Source organism: Talpa occidentalis, unplaced genomic scaffold (assembly GCF_014898055.3).
Source record: "Talpa occidentalis isolate TD23 unplaced genomic scaffold, MPIMG_talOcc4v2.1 talOcc4.6, whole genome shotgun sequence".
NCBI classification, from domain to species: Eukaryota; Metazoa; Chordata; class Mammalia; order Eulipotyphla; family Talpidae; genus Talpa; species Talpa occidentalis.
The window spans coordinates 77,002,050-77,022,629 of NW_023604972.1; the positions used below are offsets into that span (position 1 = coordinate 77,002,050).

The 20,580-nt window shown below is 40.2% G+C and overlaps 1 protein-coding gene across 21 annotated transcripts in view; it reads right to left on the bottom strand.

The window, feature by feature from the left end:
* Nucleotides 1-20,580, bottom strand: part of PAM (peptidylglycine alpha-amidating monooxygenase) — a 329,113-nt gene that overhangs the window by 121,190 nt on the left and 187,343 nt on the right. For all 21 annotated transcript variants that reach the window (XM_054688174.1, XM_054688177.1, XM_037530112.2 and 18 more), the window contains exons 4-5: nucleotides 20,326-20,383; nucleotides 10,759-10,846 (exon numbers count right to left, since the gene is read on the bottom strand). In XM_054688174.1, coding sequence (XP_054544149.1) covers nucleotides 10,759-10,846; nucleotides 20,326-20,383 — 146 coding nt within the window. The remainder of the gene's footprint in view (nucleotides 1-10,758; nucleotides 10,847-20,325; nucleotides 20,384-20,580) is intronic.

A 20,580-nucleotide genomic window follows, 5' to 3' on the forward strand; every position in this document is an offset into this window, starting at 1 on the left:
GAAACAGTAATTCCAAAGGGCACCTGCACCCCTATGTTTATAGCAGCACTATTTACAATAGCTAAGCTATGGAAGCAACCCAAATGTCCAAAAATAGATGGATCAAGAAGATGAGGTACATACACACAATGGAATATTACTCAGTGATCAAAAAAGATAAACACATGCTGTTTGCAGCAACATGGATGGAGCTAGAAGGGATCATGCTCTGCGAAGTCAGAAAGAAAAAGAAAAATACCAGATGGTCTCACTCATAGCAGGGATTTAGAAAACCTAAATAAGAGACCAGGAAAAAGACTAATCAATACAAAGTAAAAATCAAAATCAACAAGCAACTATAAACCAGAGACACACTACGGGGGTTGGGGGGAGGCAGGGGTGGGGAAAGGAAGGACTTGAGTCAAAATAAGGGGGGAGGTGCAATTGTATGGGGAATATAATCAAAATGAAAATGCATACATTGTGCAAAGATGAAAAAAAGATGTAAGAATTATACAAAATATTTAAATAAAAAAAAAGAACTGGACAGTTGCTAAGGAACTCCTATAAACACCTTGTAGAGGTCAGGAACTGGCCACTGAGCAGGTTTTCTGATCCCATGCAGACCAGGTGAAGGAGGAGTCAGAGTCCTCAGTGGTTTTTTGCAGGTCTTTTATTGGGATTTAGCGGGTACATAGCAGGCAGGAGTGCTGGGAGCCCGGGAGGCTGGCAGTCCTCCCAGCCCCCAGCAAATCCTCACTCTCTCTGGGCTCTCTGGCGTTCTCTGCTTCTGCTTCTTTGCTTCTCTCTCGGCTTCTCTTTCGGCTTCTGCTGGCATCCCCGTGACGCCGCCCTTAAATGCCCAGTCTCAGCCCAGGTGAATCCCATCTACTTATGCCCACACCCTACTCCAGGTGCCCGCCATCAGGCATGCATTCAGGACCTCAAGGATCCATCATCTATCCTGATGGCGGGAGGGCAGAAAAGCCTGATATTTTTTCCTTACCCTACACACCTCTGCCAGGCACATAAAAATCCACCAAGGAATATGATCACTGGTGACTAGAAGTTAGACCATGCTACTAATTTTATTTTAACAAAGTTCCTTTATATCATCCTGATATGCAATTTAATAATTTAATGAATATTATAATATTAAAGTAGAAACAAGAAATGGATATAATTAATTTTAACCTAGAAGAAATTTATGTCTTGTACGGTAAGGAAAAATGTCAGGCTTTTCTGCCCTCCCGCCATCAGGATAGATGATGGATCCTTGTGGCCCTGAATGCATGTCTGATGGCGGGCACCTGGAATAGGGTGTGGGCATAGGTAGATGAGATTCACCTGGGCTGAGACTGTGCTTTTAAGGGCGGCGTCACGGGGACGCCAGTAGAAGCCGAGGAGAAGCCGAAGAGAAGTCGAAAGAGAAGCCCAGAAGCAGAAGCAGAAGCAGAGATCACCGGAGAGCCCAAATAGAGTGAGGATTTGCTGGGGGCTGGGAGGACTGCCAGCCTCTGGGCCCCCCAGCACCTCTGCCTGCCATATGCCTTGGTGAACCCTAATTAAAAAACCTGCAAAAACCACTGAGGCTCTGACTCCTCCATTACCTGGTCTGCTGGATCATAGAAAACCTGCACTGGTCCATTCCTGCCCTTACAGTCTACATTTTGTTATTACCCTCAAAGACATTTTATAGCCCTGGACAAGGAACAGTGTAAATACTGGATATTATGTGATATCTATTTATACTAATAAGGCTGTTGTTTATGTTTGTTTAACTTTAGAAGTTTTGTTATGGCAAAAGAAACAGAGGGGTTTGCAGAAGACACATGGTGAATGTTGCTGTCTAGTGTACAAATGACAGGTAGTGAAGATAGGAAGAGGGTGCAAAAAGTCAGCATATGCAAATTCCAGCTCAACCAAAGAATCATTATCATCATCACAGAGGCAACAAAGCTAGAGCCTTACTGGAAAGTAACATCACCCTAAAAAATATAGTCATTTAAATGAGTAACCAAGCAGGGTGTCTCATATACCAGCTCTCTCCATGTATTTATGTGCTATAGCTACTTTTCTCTTTCCCCTTATCAGCATCTATAACCCTATTGAGATAGTGGCATTTAAAAAGACACAGCAGGTGGTTAATAAATAGAAGCAGTTGAAAGGAATTTAAACTAAAGCTTCACAGGATGGTAAAGCATTACTGCTTTAGCTGAGAATGATTCCAAGTTAGAAAAACTGGAAATAGCCTCACTTAACCAGCTGGGATTCTTGTCAAAAAAGATCCACAACAACCTGTAGAAACTCTCTTTGATTGGTAAAGTGTAGTTGATCATAAGTGTCATTAGAAATAGCTTTCAGCGGTCTCCCTCATGGCACAAGGGGTTAAGTCTCAGTATTATGAAGCTATCCCCAGCCAGGGAGCCAACCCACATGGTGCAGCAGACCTCTCCTGTCTCACCCGCTGCTCCCCTCAGCAGTGTATTTCACTAGATCTGCCTGTTCTGCTCCCCACTCTGTGGTGAATCCTCTCACCCCCCCCCCGCACCTCTAGCCTACACCCCAGCTCTTGCATGCATAAATAAATAAACCTTAAAAAAAGTTTTCAAATCAGACATTATTTACAACTAGAAGTAATAATTTAAGAAGTAACAAGATCACGGCAAAGTACAAGCAGAATACACAAGAAGCCCATTTCCTTTAATCACCCATCACTGTGAATATGAAATCGAGGTTTGCAGTCCCCCATTACTTCAAGCCATAGGTCCTATGCTCAGCAGAACAAAAATGCACAAGCCCATACTGTCCGGAGCCGTCCGGAGTATGTGCCGTGTTGCATATGCGTGCCATGAGTTCGCTTTACCGTTTCGCCTTCGGAGAACCACAGGTTTTTCCTGTAGAGCACAGGAGACTGGGAGGTACGGGGGGAGGAGCTACGAGGGTATAAGAGGAGAACGCGGGAGAGAGAGGGGAAGAAGAAAAGAGATTTAAGAGGAGAACCATGAGAGAGGAGAGTGCTGCGAGAGGAGCAGAGAGAAGGCCAGGGAAGTAAGAAAGACAGGGAAAAGGAAAAGAGAAGGAAAAGGAAAAATAAAGAAGCAAACGCTAGCGTCAAGCTGTCAAGCCCCTCATTTCAATCCTCAGCCCTTCTCTTTTCGTGCCTCCGAATCCCGCGGGTCGGGACACATACAACTCCACATTACAAAAAAATGTGAAGGATTACCCCCCCCAAAATGTGTTCCAGAAGTACCCCAAATGCCAAAACAATTTTATGAAGAGAATATATGGTGATTTATAAGGTCTGAAAACCAGTGTAGCAAACTGCTTAAAAAAAAAAAAAATCAACTGTTCACTAGAGTAAAATTAAAGGTATTAATAGAATAAATAAATGTTGTATTTCCATTTCTAATATTTCCTAAAATTTACAGTTTTCTTAGTGGAGAGAAGTAATAGATCATTTTATAAATTTTAAATTTATATCTAAATTTCCTCTTTTTAATACCTCATTTCCTTACTGATCCTAACAGCCCAAACAAGCATCTGCTCCTTTTTTGACATATTCAGCCAACAAATCTGGGGAACTCAGAACTTATACACTTTGAATTAAGTCTGCAAGCACAAATAGAATCCAACAAATCATGCTAGGGTAAGTGTAGGGTAAGTGATTACCAGGGTTTTCTGCCTGCCTACCATTAGCGTTGGATGATGGATCCCTGCGTTCCTGATGCATGCCTGATGGTAGGCACCTGGAGTGGGGTGTGGTCATGCATAGGTGGGTACACGTAGGCTAAGACTGGGCTTATAAGGGCGGCATCACAGGGATGCCAGCAGAGCAAAAGAGGGACCACCCGAAGGAGAATGAGCAGAGAAAAGAACCAGCAAAGAAGCAGAGGCCACGAGAGAATGCCAGAGAGCCCAGAGAGAGTGAAGACTTGCTGGAGACTGGGAGGCCTAGTCAGACCCCCGGCACCCCTGCCTGTCGTGTACCTGATAAACTCAATAAAAGCCTGAAAAAGCCACTGAGGACTCCAGGACTCTCCTCCTTTACCCGATGTAGGGTAAGGTAAAAAGTATCAGGCTTTTCTGCCCTCCCGCCATTAGGATAGATGACGGAACCCTGTGGTCCCGAATTCATGCCTGATGGCGGGCACCTGGAATAGGGTGTGGGCATATGTAGATAGGATTCACCTGGGCTGAGACTGTGATTTATTCAGGGGTGGTGTCATGGGGACGCCAGCAGAAGCCAAGAGAAGAGAAGCAGTAGAAGCTGAGAAGCAGAAAAGCTGAAGCAGAACCATGAGAGAGCAGAGCAGCAGAGATTGCCAGAGAGCCCAGACAGAGTGAAGACTTGCTGGGGGCTGGGAGGCCTGCCAGCCTCTCGGCCCCCCAGCACCCCTGTCTGCCATGTACCTGGTAATCCCAATAAAAGCCTGCAAAAGCCACTGAGGGCTCCAGGACTCTTTTCTCATTTACCAGGTCTGCTGGATCAGAAAACCTGCACTGTGTCCTTCCTGCCCTTACAATTGGCCTAAGTTGGCATGATGATCCATGCAGACGGGTATGGAGCCCTCCAAAGACCTGGAGGGACTGAGGAGTAACAGACTGTGTTTGCCTGTAATGACGCTGGAGGCGTCATGGCAGCATAGGAGGTGGACACGGTCCGGGAGCTGCGGGACGAGACCTCGCCTGCAGGAGATGCCCAAGAGGACCAGCCAACGACCCCTGAGGCAGCAAGAATCGTTGGGGAAGAAAGGACCATGATTCGGAGCTCACCAGTGCTAATGAAGGGAAAAGCCAATGGACTTGGACTAATGGACTGACAATCCTGCCAGAAGGTGGAGGAACTTTGGCAAGTTAATGTTGTTCTGGTGACCCTGGGGGAAAATCGTTTGTAAACCCCAGGAGATGGGAATCTGGGGGTGGCCAGTAGGCCTTGGTGGCCAAAAGCAGCCTGTGTATACCCAGCAGCTAGTCAGGAGAAAAGCCAACTGAGAAGGTGTAGGGTAAGGAAAAAATATCAGGCTTTTCTGCCCTCCCGCCATCAGGATAGATGATGGATCCTTGAGGTCCTGAATGCATGCCTGATGGCGGGCACCTGGAATAGGGTGTGGGCAGATGTAGATAGGATTCACCTGGGCTAAGACTGGGCTTTTTAAGGGTGGCATCAAGAGGATGCCAGTAGAAGCCAAAAGAGAAGCCGAGAAAGAAGCAGAGAAGCAGAGAGAACGCCAGAGAGCCCAGAGAGAGTGAGGATTTGCTGGGGGCTGGGAGAACTGCCAACCTCCCAGCCCCCCAGCACCCTTGCCTGCCATATGCCTGGTAAATCTAAATAAAAGACCTGCAAAAGCCACTGAGGACTCTGACTCCTCCTTTATCCGGTCTGCTGGATTAGAAAACCTGCACTGTGGCCATTCCTGCCCCCTACAGAAGGCAAAAGCTGGTACTGATGCTAAGTTTGGGAAGCCCTGAGTGGCTGTTAAGCACTAAGTAAGCTGAGGAAGGCCAGTGAGTCTCATAAAATCACCTGTGGGTGATGACTGCTTGTTCTCAAGTGAGGGTAAGGAGCTGAGGAACCCGTACTTGGGGGACGGGTGGGGAACGTGGCTTGGGGTGGAGCCCAAGCCAAAGAGGGGACCCGAGAGAGGCCACATGTAGTTTGGATATCCAACCCATGTGCTTGTGCAGTGGGTTGGCCTGAGTGCAGGGGTCTGCGAGTCGCCCTGGTGGCAATGAAAGGCAAGTGTTGGAGCGACAGCAGATAGAAACCCTGAGGGTTGGTGATTACCCCCAACAGGATAGAATCGCCAATCCCAGAGAGAGTGCATCCTGGGGGTGGATGCGGTGTGTGGCTTGTGGCCGAGACTGCAGCCAGAGAAGGCCAGGAAGCCTGACAGCTCCTGGCAGATGCTGTGAGTGGTTGCCCTCCCTTGTATGAGCAGTGCCTTCGGCAGCAGAAATGGTGGATTATCTGCTGGTGCCAATAATTGTCTTTTGGCACTAGGTTGGTGCCCTGCCTGGACTTACTTGTGTTTTGTTGTATTTTGTTGTTATATAGTGATGTATTTGCTTTTGTGGGCCATGGCTGCATTTATGTTTGCTAAGAAACAAAATTGTATATATATAGATTGTATGGCAGAAAACCCTGATGGGGTGGACTGTAGGGTAAGGTAAAAAGTATCAGGCTTTTCTGTCCTCCTGCCATTAGGATGGATGATGGAGCCCTGTGGTCCCGAATGCATGCCTGATGGCGGGCACCTGGAATAGGGTGTGGACATATGTAGATGGGATTCACCTGGGCTGAGACTGGGCTTTTAGGGGTGGCATCGCGGGGACACCAGCAGAAGCAGAGAGAAGAGAAGCAGTAGAAGCTGAGAAGCAGAAAAGCAGAAGCAGAGATCACCAGAGAGCCCAGACAGAGTGAAGACTTGCTGGGGGCTGGGAGGCATGCCAGCCTTTTGTTCTCCCAGCACTACTGCCTGCCATGTACCTGGTAATCCCAATAAAAGCCTGCAAAAGCCACTGAGGGCTCCAGGACTCCTCCTTTACCTGGCCTACTGGATCAGGAAACCTGCTCAGTGTCCCTTTCCTGCCTCTACACCCTGTCTGCTCAGATCATAGAGAACCAGTTCTATGCCTTTCTGCCACTACAAACAAGAATGCCACAGAGCCCAGAAAGAATGAAGATTCGCCGGGGGCAGGAGGTCTGCCAGCCTCCTGGCCCTGGGCATCCCGACCTGCTCTGTACCTGGTAAAAGGTCAATAGATGCCTGAAAAAACACTGAGGGCTCCAGCACTCTACCTGTCTGCTCAGATCATAGAGAACTTGCTCTGTGTCATCCCGCTGCTGCACTATGCTTGCTCTGATCTTGGTGCTATTACTTTCCCTTGGCCCCAAGATGATGTTCATTGCCTCCTCCTTTGAAAGCCCAGGAGAGGAAGTCTGAGTGTTAGATCTGACAAGTACTATTGCCTTCTTCACATGGGCCAACAGAACTACTGCTTTTCAATCAGCTGGTCCTTATTTGCATCCTCAAGAGGTATGTTAATTTGCAGTTGAGCACCAGGCCCACTCTAACTATAAAGGGACCACCCCACAGTATATTAAAAGGTTCACATCAATGTATGCAATTTGAATGCACATGCATACAATTAACTAGACACATTACCAGTGTGAGCTGCTAATTTGGAATGAGACACAAAAGACTGGAATATGTGTAGAGAAAAAAACTTTAAAATTAAAATGACTTCATAATGAAAACTGCTTCATGCTGTGTCTACTCTTTTCATGTAAACTTAATATAACTGTAAATATATTTTAATGAACAGTAGAAAGAGGCAATTACAGAGAGCAAAGGAGGGCAGCACAACAGTGAAACATCATCAGAACAGCTCTTTGCCTTCATATTAAAAGTGCCGCCTAAAGACAGGGGCTAAATTATAAGTTCATAATTTCAGGAGGGAAACTGTTTTCCTTATTAGAGACATACCTAGTTGCCAACTTGCTATGAAAACAGAACACGCAAATGCAAAAGGGAAATCCTAGCTAACAAGTAGAAAGAGGAAATAGGAGCTTGACATTTTGGTGTGAAAATATCTAATTAGCTTTTTTCTTCTTTCACAAAAACAACTTTGTTTTCCCATAAAGGTTTCCCCAAAGTGTGAATGAGTTTTGCTATTTTGGGGCATCAAAAACTATTATAGGCATCATAATCAAAATAAATGAACGTTTGAAAATCTTCATTTAGTACTCTATGTATCTTGGTACAGGATAGATTTGCAAGAGTAAGGATAGATTACCAAGTGTAAATCGAGTGTGATAAATTCCACTACTCAAATATTTTAGAAAAATAATGCAAGCCTTTTGACACTGATAGATTTTTGTTATTAATATTATAATTCAGATGGGAGGATAAGAAGCTAAGCAGTTGGAAAATATTTCACAGTGTCTCCAGGGCTGAGCCTGTGTGGCCCTGGGGGGCAGGGAGGAGCAGAGGATGTTTTGTGAAGTAACTGAAAAGTTCAGTTCATGGAATATCATTCTAGATTTAATACAAGAGCCAAATATTGGGGGGTGGGAGAGGGTGAGTGGTCTTTACCATCTTTAAATGGAGAACAAAGCTGGACTGTGCAAAGTCAGAGTCATGAGAAAATTGTATTTAATGTGTACCTCCCAGTTCGTATATTTAACAGATATTGTGTGTGTGTGTGTGTGTGTGTGTGTGTGTGTGTGTGTTTAGGGTAAAACTAGATTTAAAAGGGTATTCGTAGGATAAATACATGCAATATTTCAATTTCTAAGATTTTCTAAAATCTACTGATTTTATTTTATTTGTTTTTGTGGGACCCTCGCTGGTGGCCAGGGAACGAACCGATGCAGCAGAGGCTGCAGGCAGCCTCGCAGCCCAGCGCTCAACCGCTGTGCCACCAGGGGAGGCCCCTACCAATTTTAAATTAAGAGCAGTAACACACACATAGACACACAGGGTTATGTGAGTTGAGTTCCTATGTGATATGCCCCTTTCATCACACACACACACACACACATATTCCTACTTTTAAATAAACAGTTTAATGAACAATTGGGTTCAGTTAAGAATAAAAGCATCAATTATTGTCCTCGATGTATAGTTATAAAGTCAATTAAAGCAAACTGATAGATTAAATGGAAATACAGCCTGCAAGACAGATTTTTAAAAACCATTTAAAATGACATGGGTATAATACCATCAAGAATTGAATAAACTCAAAATGCCACTGCATGCAAAAGGCAGTGAGCTGCCTGCTTGAGGTGAGTCAACCAGTGCCTGGTCTCCAGCCCCTAATAAAGTTGTCTTTCCAATCTGACTCAGCATCTGCATATAGTTTATAGTCATAGGATTATGGAATTTTAGAGTATAGAGTAATTTTATAAATTCTAGTGTCATTGTTAGTCCCTTGCTAAAATGAAAAAACAGGTCAGCCCACAAGGAACAAATAACTTACCCAGGGAAATCAGCCAGTTAGCCCCCTATTCTTTCACTTTATCACATTGCTTTTCAAGTAATAATTTTAGCAAAATAAATTGTAGCAATTATATTACTCAAAGTTGCTGCTTTTATTTTTATTTACATTTTTCTTCAAATTTTTTTCCCCAAATTGAAAATCTTGTTGCAAAAATATTTTATAGACATAATTTCAAAATAATGTTAAGAATGTTAGTATTTTTAAAGGGTCAAAGTAATGTGTGACTCTTGATAGCTCTTTAACGCAAGAACAGTGTACTAGATTCAATTCCTTTTATATAATTATTATTGACACTTAGAACTATAATAACATTTAAGTGACCTATCATTTCATTCATTCTTTTTAACCAAGATGAAATTAAGGCAGGTTTTAAAGCTTACATCCCTTCTAGCTAATTTCACTAGTTTCAATCCAAAGTAAATATTGCTAATTTCAGAGGAAATATTTTTAAAGCATAAAAACCATAGGATATGAATTCTGAATAAGATTCAGAAAAAGCTGTCACAGAATAATCTTTTAATCCCAGAATTTTCTTTACAAAAATTTACTGAAGAGCAAAAACTGGAATGTTACTATCAAAGGGCATTAAGTGTGATTTGCTGACTTCATTTTTCTATAAACCCAGTTATGTGAGATGAGTTCCTATATGATGTGCCCCTTTCATCAAACAGCTTAAGCCTATTAACAAATACTTTGATGGTACTTGGTCCATGGAGACTTCCACTAATTGCCCTGTGCTTTTAACAGTTCCAAATACATATTACAATTGTTTATTATAAAAATGACTTGAAAGCACACTGCACAATAGCCTAAATAATATTAGGTTGCACAGGGAAAGGTCTACCAGTCTACATAATTATGCAGAGACAAGACCACAAAACATATCCCTCTCTAATACAAAGCTGACACACTAGTCATGATGGATTATTAAGATGCTAGCTATAGGTGCAAAATATGAAACTTAAAATACAGCTATTTTCAGTGTAAGCTCATTTTCATGAACACCAAAAACTTAATTGAATCAGAAGATTTCAAGTCATAATTGTGGTATAACTTTCTAAGGGGAGAAGACATAGCTATTTATCCTAGAGTCTCCTATCGTGTCTACTACAGTTCTGGCATATCATAGGCATCTAATAGAAGTTTATTGATTGCTCATAACATGATATTAAAACTCAGAATGTTGCTTGAAATATATTCGAATACTCCAACAGTAACTTAAATAAGTTGGAGACAGCATGATAATATGAAGATAACTTTGGATATGGAACCAGAAAATTTGGTTTGAATTGAACCAAATGTGTTACCTGGAGCAAGCACTGAATCTCTGGGATTTCGGATCCTTGTCCGGAAAATGGAGCTATTAATACCTGCTTTGCAGGGATGTCAGGATAATATGGTGTGTACAGATCACCTAGCGCAGTGTCTGGGACGAATAGTGCCCTTTGGGTTGAATCATGAACTTTAAAAATAATTATCAGAGTATCCATTACTTAAACATTCAGTCTTTATTTACAAGCCATTTATACCTTGACACTGTCTATGCTAATAGACATAGTTATTAAGTGAGTAACATACTGATGGATGTGTGGACTAAATAACAGTGATAATCAAACCATGAAAACCATGCAATGCAAAAGAACAATGAACTAGAGAACATGCAAATAGTCTGCCTATTTGCTAATCAGCTGTAAAATGCTTCCACAGATGTCCTTTGTATTTCAAAAAAACATTTTCTATATGCTTTTCTACTACGGAACCATGATTCCTTACCAGTAACTTCCAGTAGATGAAGGCATATTGCATCCAAAAAGCAGCATATGATGGACAGTATCCATGCTGGCCCGCGGCTTGAAGTCAACTGTTAAGAGAAAATGACACATGAATATGAACACAGGTTATACTTCTGTGCACAAATGTCACAAGAGACGTGTAGTTTGACAATTTGATGCTCTTATGATAGAGCACCCAAGTTGTATGAATTTTCTTTTTCCTTAAGATGAGCATGATTTGATCATTTAACTTCCTCAGATAGTTAACTCTAATAATAATAATAATTAATAAGCAACACACACATTTTTTTAATGGAAGAGACCACATAGAGTAATGAGAACAGTGTGTGGGTAAAAAATGAAAGCTCTAACAGTAGTAGTCACTGGAATGTGATAGAAACAAATTCTAGAAAAGAAAAGTGGAAAATATATCTTCACAAAAATATAGAAGAGAAAAATTACTACTCTGGATCCCACTGCATACTCAGTAAAAGCATGCTAAAACCAACGCATTTCATTTCTCTTTTTCTACTAATAACAGTGTTTTAAAGACATTAAGCAAAAATCAGCTCAGAAATCAAAAGCTAAAAACAAGTTAAACTATTATCTATAGATTAGAGATTAAATATGAGGTCCCTTTCCCTTTCCCTTTCCTGGCTTGAGTTTGACTGATTCCCTTTTGTCCAAATTCACCATGCTGTCCTACAGGGGCCAGTTACAACTCACCCATGCCCGTAAAAATGCTAATTAGCCTAAAATTAGCCATGGTGTAAAATTGCATCTTTTATCTTTTTGTTTGTATGATAAAATTAATAAAATATCACATTCTGCTAAAACATGTCTCTGAAACACAAGTGTTTATAAAAGATGTTCTACATTAAACTATAACACCATGACCTGCAGAGTGTGAATAGTCAGAAAACACAGGCCACCTACTACGAGCCAGCCTGACTTGACTTTCAGTGGAGATAACACGACTTTTCCTTTATTGCACTGAAACTATGAACTTAAAACCTAAAAATCATATCTTGAGATTTTCATACCACTATTTATAAAACTAACAGAGGACAGATGGAAAATGGATTTGCTTTAATTTGAGGCTTGTTTTCTTTTTTTCTTTAATAATAAATTTTATTTTTATATTCCCCATACAATTTCAATCCCCCCATTTTGACCTCAATCACTCCCCTCCCGCCACCCACCCCCTCAAAAGTGTCTCTGGTTCATAGATTTTTGTTGATTTTGATTTTCACTTTCTTATAGTTATTCATTTTCCTGGTCCCTTATTTAAGTTTTCTAGATTCCTGCTATGAGTGAGACCATCCGGTATTTTTCTTTTTCTTTGAGGCTTGTTTTCTATTACCAAAGAATATAGTGAGTTTAGGAGACTGAAGAAGATACACTTTGGAAAGGAGGACTCAGTTGGAAATTACAATAGTTTATAAATCATAGAAAATCATAACGTAACCAAGCCTAACTTTGTTAGCAAGGGAAAAAGAAGGAAGGACAGGGTCTATCTACAGACTCACTCTCAAGTTGAGTGTAAGATTTCCTCCCTTCCTTCCATAATCCTCTCAGGGTATCATCCCTGGCAGAAGGAAAAATTGAAAAGAAATGAAGTGGGAGTACATGGCCTTTATTTCTTTTTTTCTTCACTTTAAATTTATCTTGCTATGTGTTACAATTTTTTACTTCATATCCATCTTTATCAATTGGCTTATAATCAGTCTAATGGTATCTAACTTTTTGTTCCAATGGTATCTTCCACCTTTTTTTTTCCCCTTTAAATGTCCCTCTGTTACTCCATCAGGGGTTTGTCAAAGAAAATGGTGTCTCCTCTGCTGTTCCAGAACTTATGTAGATTATCACATGGTTCCCATCCCTTATAGAAAACTTTATTATGAGTAGATTCTATTAACAGATTTTCTAAGCCTTGATCATTCTGGTATTTTGGTAATAAATCAACATGTCCAAGTGCATTTTATCTAGAATTTTAAACTGCTTGGGTGGAAAATAATGTTAGTTTGAGGTATCAAATAAAATTCTAGGTGGAAATATCCAGCAGAAGATTTAAATGATGAGAGTCCTGTTCAAAAGAGAGGAGAGGAAATTATGTATGTGAAAATTACTCAAAAAGTGAACCCTGATGTCTGAAGCCATGAGGGCAGCCAAAAGGGTGAACTTATGTTCCCATAAGGCACCATACAGGGCTTGGGAAAGTTTTGGGGAAAGCCCTGAGTGGTCAGGATCTGTGCAAGAGTCCCCAGTAGTGTCTTTTTCATATGAATGTGGGGTATGTGTTATTGTGAAAGGAGGCAAAAATCTTTTTTGAAAAAAATGAGTTATCATTAAATTTATAAAATGAAATATTAATGAACAAAAGCTTCACTAAAGATAGGAAGGAAAACCTTTTGGGAGAAGAGTATATCATGAAGACAAGGACATACAATCTCTGTGGCTGTTCATAAGGAAGGAAAGTCAAATTTTTTGTCTGGGCCCCTGCTTATACAACAGGGTCTTCTAATTTTTTTAAAGTAAAAAGCAAAAATCATTCAAAGTACAACTTCTCTAGGCATGTTCTGAAATTTTTCTCATTTTCACATGCTATATTAAGAATGATTTATTTGCTCCACATTGAACGCTTTCTAGATATGTGTTTAATTTTAGTTTCTGTAATTAGAAGCACATCAATATTTTTAAGTGATAGTAGAAGAAAATTCCTGAGTTCCCTCTTATAACAACTTGCTCTTACGGACTCTTATTTCTCCAGAAACTCAACCAAGTTTAATTGCTAAGTAAATTACTGGTACAGGGTTTAAACAAGAAAGCAACCATCTTTCTCATATCCAAAAGATCGAAGTATTCATATAATTATTGCTCCAGGTACAATTCATTGCCAGTGGAAACAAAAAATACCACCAGAAAAGGAATGTTATATCAAAATGTAAACCTAAAACAAATAATAGATGCCATAAAACAAAGCAGTACTTGGACAATTTTATAGATGGGACTGCTGCCAGTGGTGGGAGGAGTCAACTGAGAAAAGATGAGGCTGACAGGTTCATTTCCTGGGTTTGCTCCATTCCTATTTATTATTCCTTGCTTTGCATAACAAGATCCCACACTAGTGAATAAGAATGAGGTCCTTTGAGCATAAGCTACATATATGACTAGGCTGGAGATTTTAACACTATACAAAACAGAATATAGAAAAATATTTTAACATTACAAATCAAAGAAATTCCTCCTTTTCTCTTTTTTCTCCAAACATACATCAAATAAATAAAGGATTGAAGGCAAAGAAAGCTAGATGAAAATATTGGAAACTGCATATAAGTGTGTGAGTCTGACAGGCAGAATAAACAAAGGCAGCTTTGGGGTGGTGACATGCAGGCAAAAACAGAGCCTCGTGAGGAGCAAGGGAATATTCTATCCATTAAGATTAAAGTGTCACCAAGTATTCTAACTCAATAACAGGATGACAGCTGCTTAAGTGAAAAAGGTACTTCAGTCTCAATGGGTGTTAACAGTTCAGATTGTCTGATGTATAAGATCAGAAAATTTTGTAGGCAAGTAAGAGTAAGTTCTGGAAACCAACTACTTTTGAAGGACTAGGACTCCAGAAATAGTGACTCATGCACATTAATTAAAGGAAATACTATGACACAGAAAGTGCAAAGATTGGAGGATGTCTCAAAGGATAATGTCATCTGAAATAAAAGACTTTAAAGTACGTGTGTGGGTGACATATTGAACAGAGAGATAACTAGGTCTACTTTCTGGAGTTCTAAGAAAAATTTGTCCTAACTGCATGAAGCTGTTAGGGATTTATGGCCTCTTTAAGCTTACATCTGACTACAATCAGAGCTATGAAATTCCCTAAGAATGTGACCTAGGAGAGAACTTCATTTAGCACTTTACTTTCTGTCCGTTTCCTTTCCAAGTGGCTATCCAGGGCTGCAAGTCAAATATTGATGGATCTGCCAGACCAAGGACATGGAACAGTCCAGTGGTGGAATGAACACTTAGGAAATATCTGTGTACATAAAACCAACCCAAATTTACTAACAGAAATGGGAGGAACATCTTTGTTAGCTATAGATAGGCAACAGAAGACTAGTATAGCCTATTGATAATTAACTTATAAAATAAAGAACATGAAAATACAAGTGTAAATCTCCTGATCTTTGGGGTTGGCATATTGGAAATATGTTGGGTGACCAAAGGATAGAAAACATTCAAGAAATACTGAGACAGGGCACACAGATTATCATGAAATAAATTAGGTTTTATCCATTTATCAAAGACCTCTAGTTTAGTTTTGTGTTGTCTTATTTATGCTATCTTAGCTCTCTCAACTAACTTTTTTTTAATTAAAGATTTATTTATTTATATAAGAACTGGGGTAGAGGCAAGTGGCTCGGGAGGGTAAGAGAATTCCCCTGAGACATAGCAGGGAGCAGAACAGTAAGATGACTGACAACACTGCTGAGGGGAGCAGCGGGCCAGATAGAAATCTGCTTCTCCATATGGGTATCTCCCTGGCCAGCCGGGAATTGAACCCGCACTGCAGAGGATGCGGACAGCTTCACAGCACTGCACTCAACCCGCTGCGCCATCGGGGAGGCCCTCAACTAACTTTCAATCAGAAACTGGAACAGCTTCCTAGGGTGCCTACTAGAAGACATTCAGTGGTCATGTGGGAGACAGAGACTACACTATTCATGTTGGAGAAAACCCTAGGTGACAGAGGAGAAATAGGATATATAGACAACTCCCTCTTACACTCACTCCTCTTTCTGGTTACTGTGTGGATATTGCGTGGATATATGAACACTGTGACTTCCTTGGTCTCTGTAGTCACACCACTGAGTGATCCCTAAATATGATCAAAAGTAGTCTGCCTGTTCTGTTCCCCACTCTGTCTCTGGTGAATCCTCTCACCACCTGCCCTGTCCCCATACCTCTGGCCTGTACCCCAGTTCTTGTACGCATAAATAAATAAATCTTTAAAAAAAAAGTAGATTGCCTGGCAGTGTTCAAAGTATCCTAACATCACCTTAATATGGGCCTTATTTAAGAAAGGTCACATTGAGACCATTTAAGACAACTATGTAATTCCACAGTAGAACTTATTCTACATTCAAGAGAGAAGCCCAAGAAAATGAAAAGCAATGAATCATTATATTAATTTCATCTATTTCTAAATTCAATGGCTTCTGTCTCATTTGTATAGTGCAATTTGATAGATAGGGACCTGCCATCATTCACTAAGGAAAAGACACATTTATTTACTGGTCATCCATGTGAGGTAAAGCAAGTGGATGAAGATGACAGTCAAATTTCTTGGCTGAGTGGGCTGCTGTCAGAGTCAATTCCTCTGAGTGTCTATAAAACACCTTTTAGACAGCATCACAGTTCAGTGGTCAATGCAGATTTTATCATACCTTTACCCACTCCAAGTCTGTGATTTTTTATTAAAACAATAAGCAAAAGCAATGCTCTACGGATAGCTTTTATTCAAAACATAAAAATTACATTTATCTTCATTACAGTATTTCCCCAAATATCTACTTTAATTTGCATTTAAAATTCAATACAGCCATAGAAATACATCAAAGATGTTGTTTATGCTCATATGTAAACATGACAGGCATATGCGCATAGAAATTCCATGACAATTGTGATAGCACTGTCTCAGAATTAAGAAGTATTTTTATCTAAAATGAGATGTAATTAGTCACACAGCATAAAGCCAAAATTATGAATTATTCAAGTGCAATTTTGGGTTTTAATGCCAGTAAGAGCTTGTTTTGTCCTAATTAAACAACCTGAATTGTATCCTGCCTTTTGTGATTTTCTTGAGAAATCTGAAAAGCAAAAGAAGAAAGTCCTTTTTGCATGTTTTAACATTTGTGTTCTTCTAGAATTCTGCCAGGCTGTGATTTTTCTTGATTTTGTGACATATCTGACATCCCCATAGCCTAGTCCAATAACTGTTACACAGCAGAACTTTACAAGTTTGCTGAATTTATGAACACATGCCTTTGCTTAAAAAACAACTGTTCCCTTATATTCAGACAATAATATAATTTAAGGCATAAGGTAAATTATTTAATATTTGATATATTGCCTTAGAAAATGATGAATAAACAGAACACTTTTGCAGTGTTCACTCATATATTAAGTAAGCAATAATTAAGTCCCCTTCACATGCTATAGCGCAAACCTTGCTGGCATTCAAAAGTTTAAAAGATACAGATAATAAAAGCAGAGGTATAAAATGATGAGTATCTTTAAAAAAAGAATAAACTATTATAGGTCTTCACACGTAATAATTTTCTTTCTTTTTTTACAATTTATTTATTTATGCATACAAGAGCTGGGGTGCAGCCAGAGATGTGGGGGGTGAGAGGATTCCCAGAGACAGAGTGAGGAGAAGAATAAGCAGATCTACTAAAACACACTGCTGAGGGGAGCAGCAGGCGAGACAGAAGAGGTCTGCAGCGCCATATGGGTCAGCTCCCTAGCTGGGGATCGAACTCGTGCTGCAGTGGCTGTGGATAGCTTCACAGTGCTGCGTCTTAATTCCTTGCGCTACCAGGGAGGACCCTACATGTCATCATTTTCAACCATATGTAATCTTGTGATAAATCACCCTAAGATCCAGAAACTGGGACAAGCCACGAAAAGGATAAAGTTTCATTCTTGGAAAACCTTGGTTACCACCAACAAAACTGCCACTTTGGGAGTATGGAACAGCAATGTGAGAACACCCTGCTGATGTAGGACCACACATCCAAGCCCTTTTCCTTTCCTTCCTTTTCAAATGAATTTCTTTCATTTCTTCTCTGCATCACTGCCCCACAAACACATCTGTAATGACTTAAACAGCATGCAAGTAGGGTAACGCATAGCTAGCAAAAAGTATGGGCACATTACCTATCCCTCTATTTCCTTTTCTGTAAAATGGTTTAAATATGCTGAGCTTTTGCTATGTTAGTGTCTGGCGGGCCCTGAGTAAGCAATGGCTAATGGTGGGGTGATAAGAGAATGTTCTTGTCTATAATGGGATGATCTGCAGAGTTATCCTAAGACTTAATAAGACAATACACACAAAATTCCCCATACTTATTCCGCTACATAAATGATTGGAATTTCTCTTTGGTTTTCAAATTTTTAGTTCTAATTTGTCTACACTAAATGTTTGTGGTGGTTGGATTATGTAAACAAAGTTCCCCACAAATCACTTGGGGTAGTATATTAAAAGTACTACATTTAAAAACTCACACAGAAGATGAAACAAGGCTATTTTGAACAGGTGACAAACCAGTATTCATGAAATCCTCTCAGCAGTAAGGAAAAGAAGAAATACCGAAAACAGTTATTAACCTTTTATGATCCTTTGAGGACTTTAGAACAGGAAACAGCTGAATCTTAGAAGACAATTACCTAAGAAAATGCAGAAATATTTAGCACCTTGCTTGAATCTAGCCCCATTATGTGTTTCCTCTCAGTATTTTTCTTGACTGAGTACATTCACTTGTACTCCTCAATTTTAAATTATGTGAAAGTAAACACATTTACATTAAAAGAGCAGTAACACATTCCAGGATATATATTTATTGACCTTAAGAATTTTCAGCTCTGAAATCATATACTACTCCCAGCTAGTAGCCTATTAATGTGTGACCTGTAACATTGCTGTGAAATGTGACTATCTTATTTATCCAGGCGTGTAGAGTAGCCTTCTCTTCAAAGCAAGTGTGAAACAGAAGGAATCATGTCTATGATTGAACTTGAAAAAAAAGATATAAAAGTTAGTAAAGATATTAAAATTAATAAAGAAAGAACTTTAGGTAAAATTCCTTTTTTATGAGTAAATATTTTTTTACTCAGTTGTGGTCGCCGTAGTTCTCCCACCACCATAGCACCTGTGGTCCATGACCAACATCACTGGTGTGGTCCCCTGCCATTTTGACCCCTCCTACTTCTCATCCCCTGCCATATGCCTCAGATCTATGGTCAGCTTGCAAGTTTTGTCTTTTTTCCTCACCCCATTGTCTGGTGAAATTTAGGAAAGCTTTACTGTTAATATTTCCATGATGAGGGCTTCCCTGGTGGTGCAAAGGGTTAATAGGCAGCACTATGAAGCAGTCCGCAGCCACTGCAGCAAGAGTTTGATCCCTGGCCAGGGAGCTACCCACATGGCGCCGCAGACCTCTCCTGACTTGCTCGCTGCTCCCCTCAGCAGTGTATTTCAGTCAGTCTGCCTGTTCTGTTCCCCACTCTGTCTCTGGCCTATACCCCAGTTCTTGTATGCATATATAAATAAATCTTTAAAAAATAATATTTCCATGATGAATTTACATCCTAAATCATATTTGGTGTACAATTAGGAACTTAAATCATTTTTCTGTCTTTAAAGTTCAGGATCTGGGCGTGCTAACCTTCCTCACGTTTTCCTTATTGTTGTTTAAATATCATACAAAGAAACAATCAGGCAATGCTTAACATACCAAACTCTGACTTTCATTATTAGAATTGAGCACAGAGAAAATTTTGTTTAGAGAGTGTTGGTATAGGCTGTTATTTTCTATTTTGATTGCCACCAAAGTGTGTGAGGGAAAGAAATGCACATTGCTCTGTCTTTGCAGGTAGGGAACGTATACTCCTATGGGGTACACCTCATGAAAATTCATCCTTGGATGCCTGAAGGCTACTGTATACATTTTACAATTCACATAATAGTCCCCTCCGACAGCCACTTGAAGATTAGTTTCAAGGGACCAAAGTACAACTCTCATTATCATCACTTTCTCCTGAAAACCAACATCTCAAACCAGAGAAGTGAAGCGGAGTGAAGTGAGGAACAAAGTCATGAATAATTTGCCCATCACACCTTCCCTAAACAGTTAAAAGTCTGTCATAAGGGATGTTTAAATTAAAACAACTAAGATGAAAACAGATGGTGCTTTGTCACTTTTCCTATCTGATTTAAAGACTCAGTTGGGGGAAGGAACTGTCATTTGAGAATCCTTTCATTCTATAATATAAACTATAGGTTCAAAGTTTCTTCTCTCCTGCCTTCCACTCTCCCTCCCTTCTTTCCGTCTCTCAATCTCTCCTTCCTTTTTTCCTATCTAGCTACCTGTCTGACAGGTAAAATCTTACATTCTCCAATGTTGATTCTAAGTGCAGTCGATTTATAGCATGAACCGGCAGGTAAATAAACAGTCTGTTGAATGGAGCGGAATTAAGCAACCAGACACAGACAGAAAGCCAATACTATACAAATGGGACCACCTGGTATTGGCGGCCATCGACATCTGCATGCAACAACTTAACTACTATTACTCACCAATCTCTCCAGATACAGTTTGTAATCTTGTCTCTCTGTAGCTCTCTCTAGTTTTTTTTTTTTCCACATTAGGCATGATAAATCCATTTTAGGAACTGACAGTAAAAGACTAATATGTTCATGACAATCAAAAAGAACCTTTCACTGATTTCAAATTGCTGCCCTTCCTTCCACTTCCCACCCCTACACCACCCAATCAATACTTACTCACGAAGGCTTCTTCATCCACTGGCAAACGCATTGACATGCAGAAGTATGTATCAGACTATTAAAGAAAGAAAGACACAAAATCCAAATTAAACAGCTGCTAGCAAAGGAGAAATAATAACTATTAAAAGTCTGGACTGTGACTGAAAACAAGCTACTGGTCCAGTGAGGAGAAGTTGCCTGCCAAATGCTGGTGGCAGGCTGATGAAAGGGATAAGTCTAGAACTAATGTACTCCTAGAAGTTTTTCTAAGAC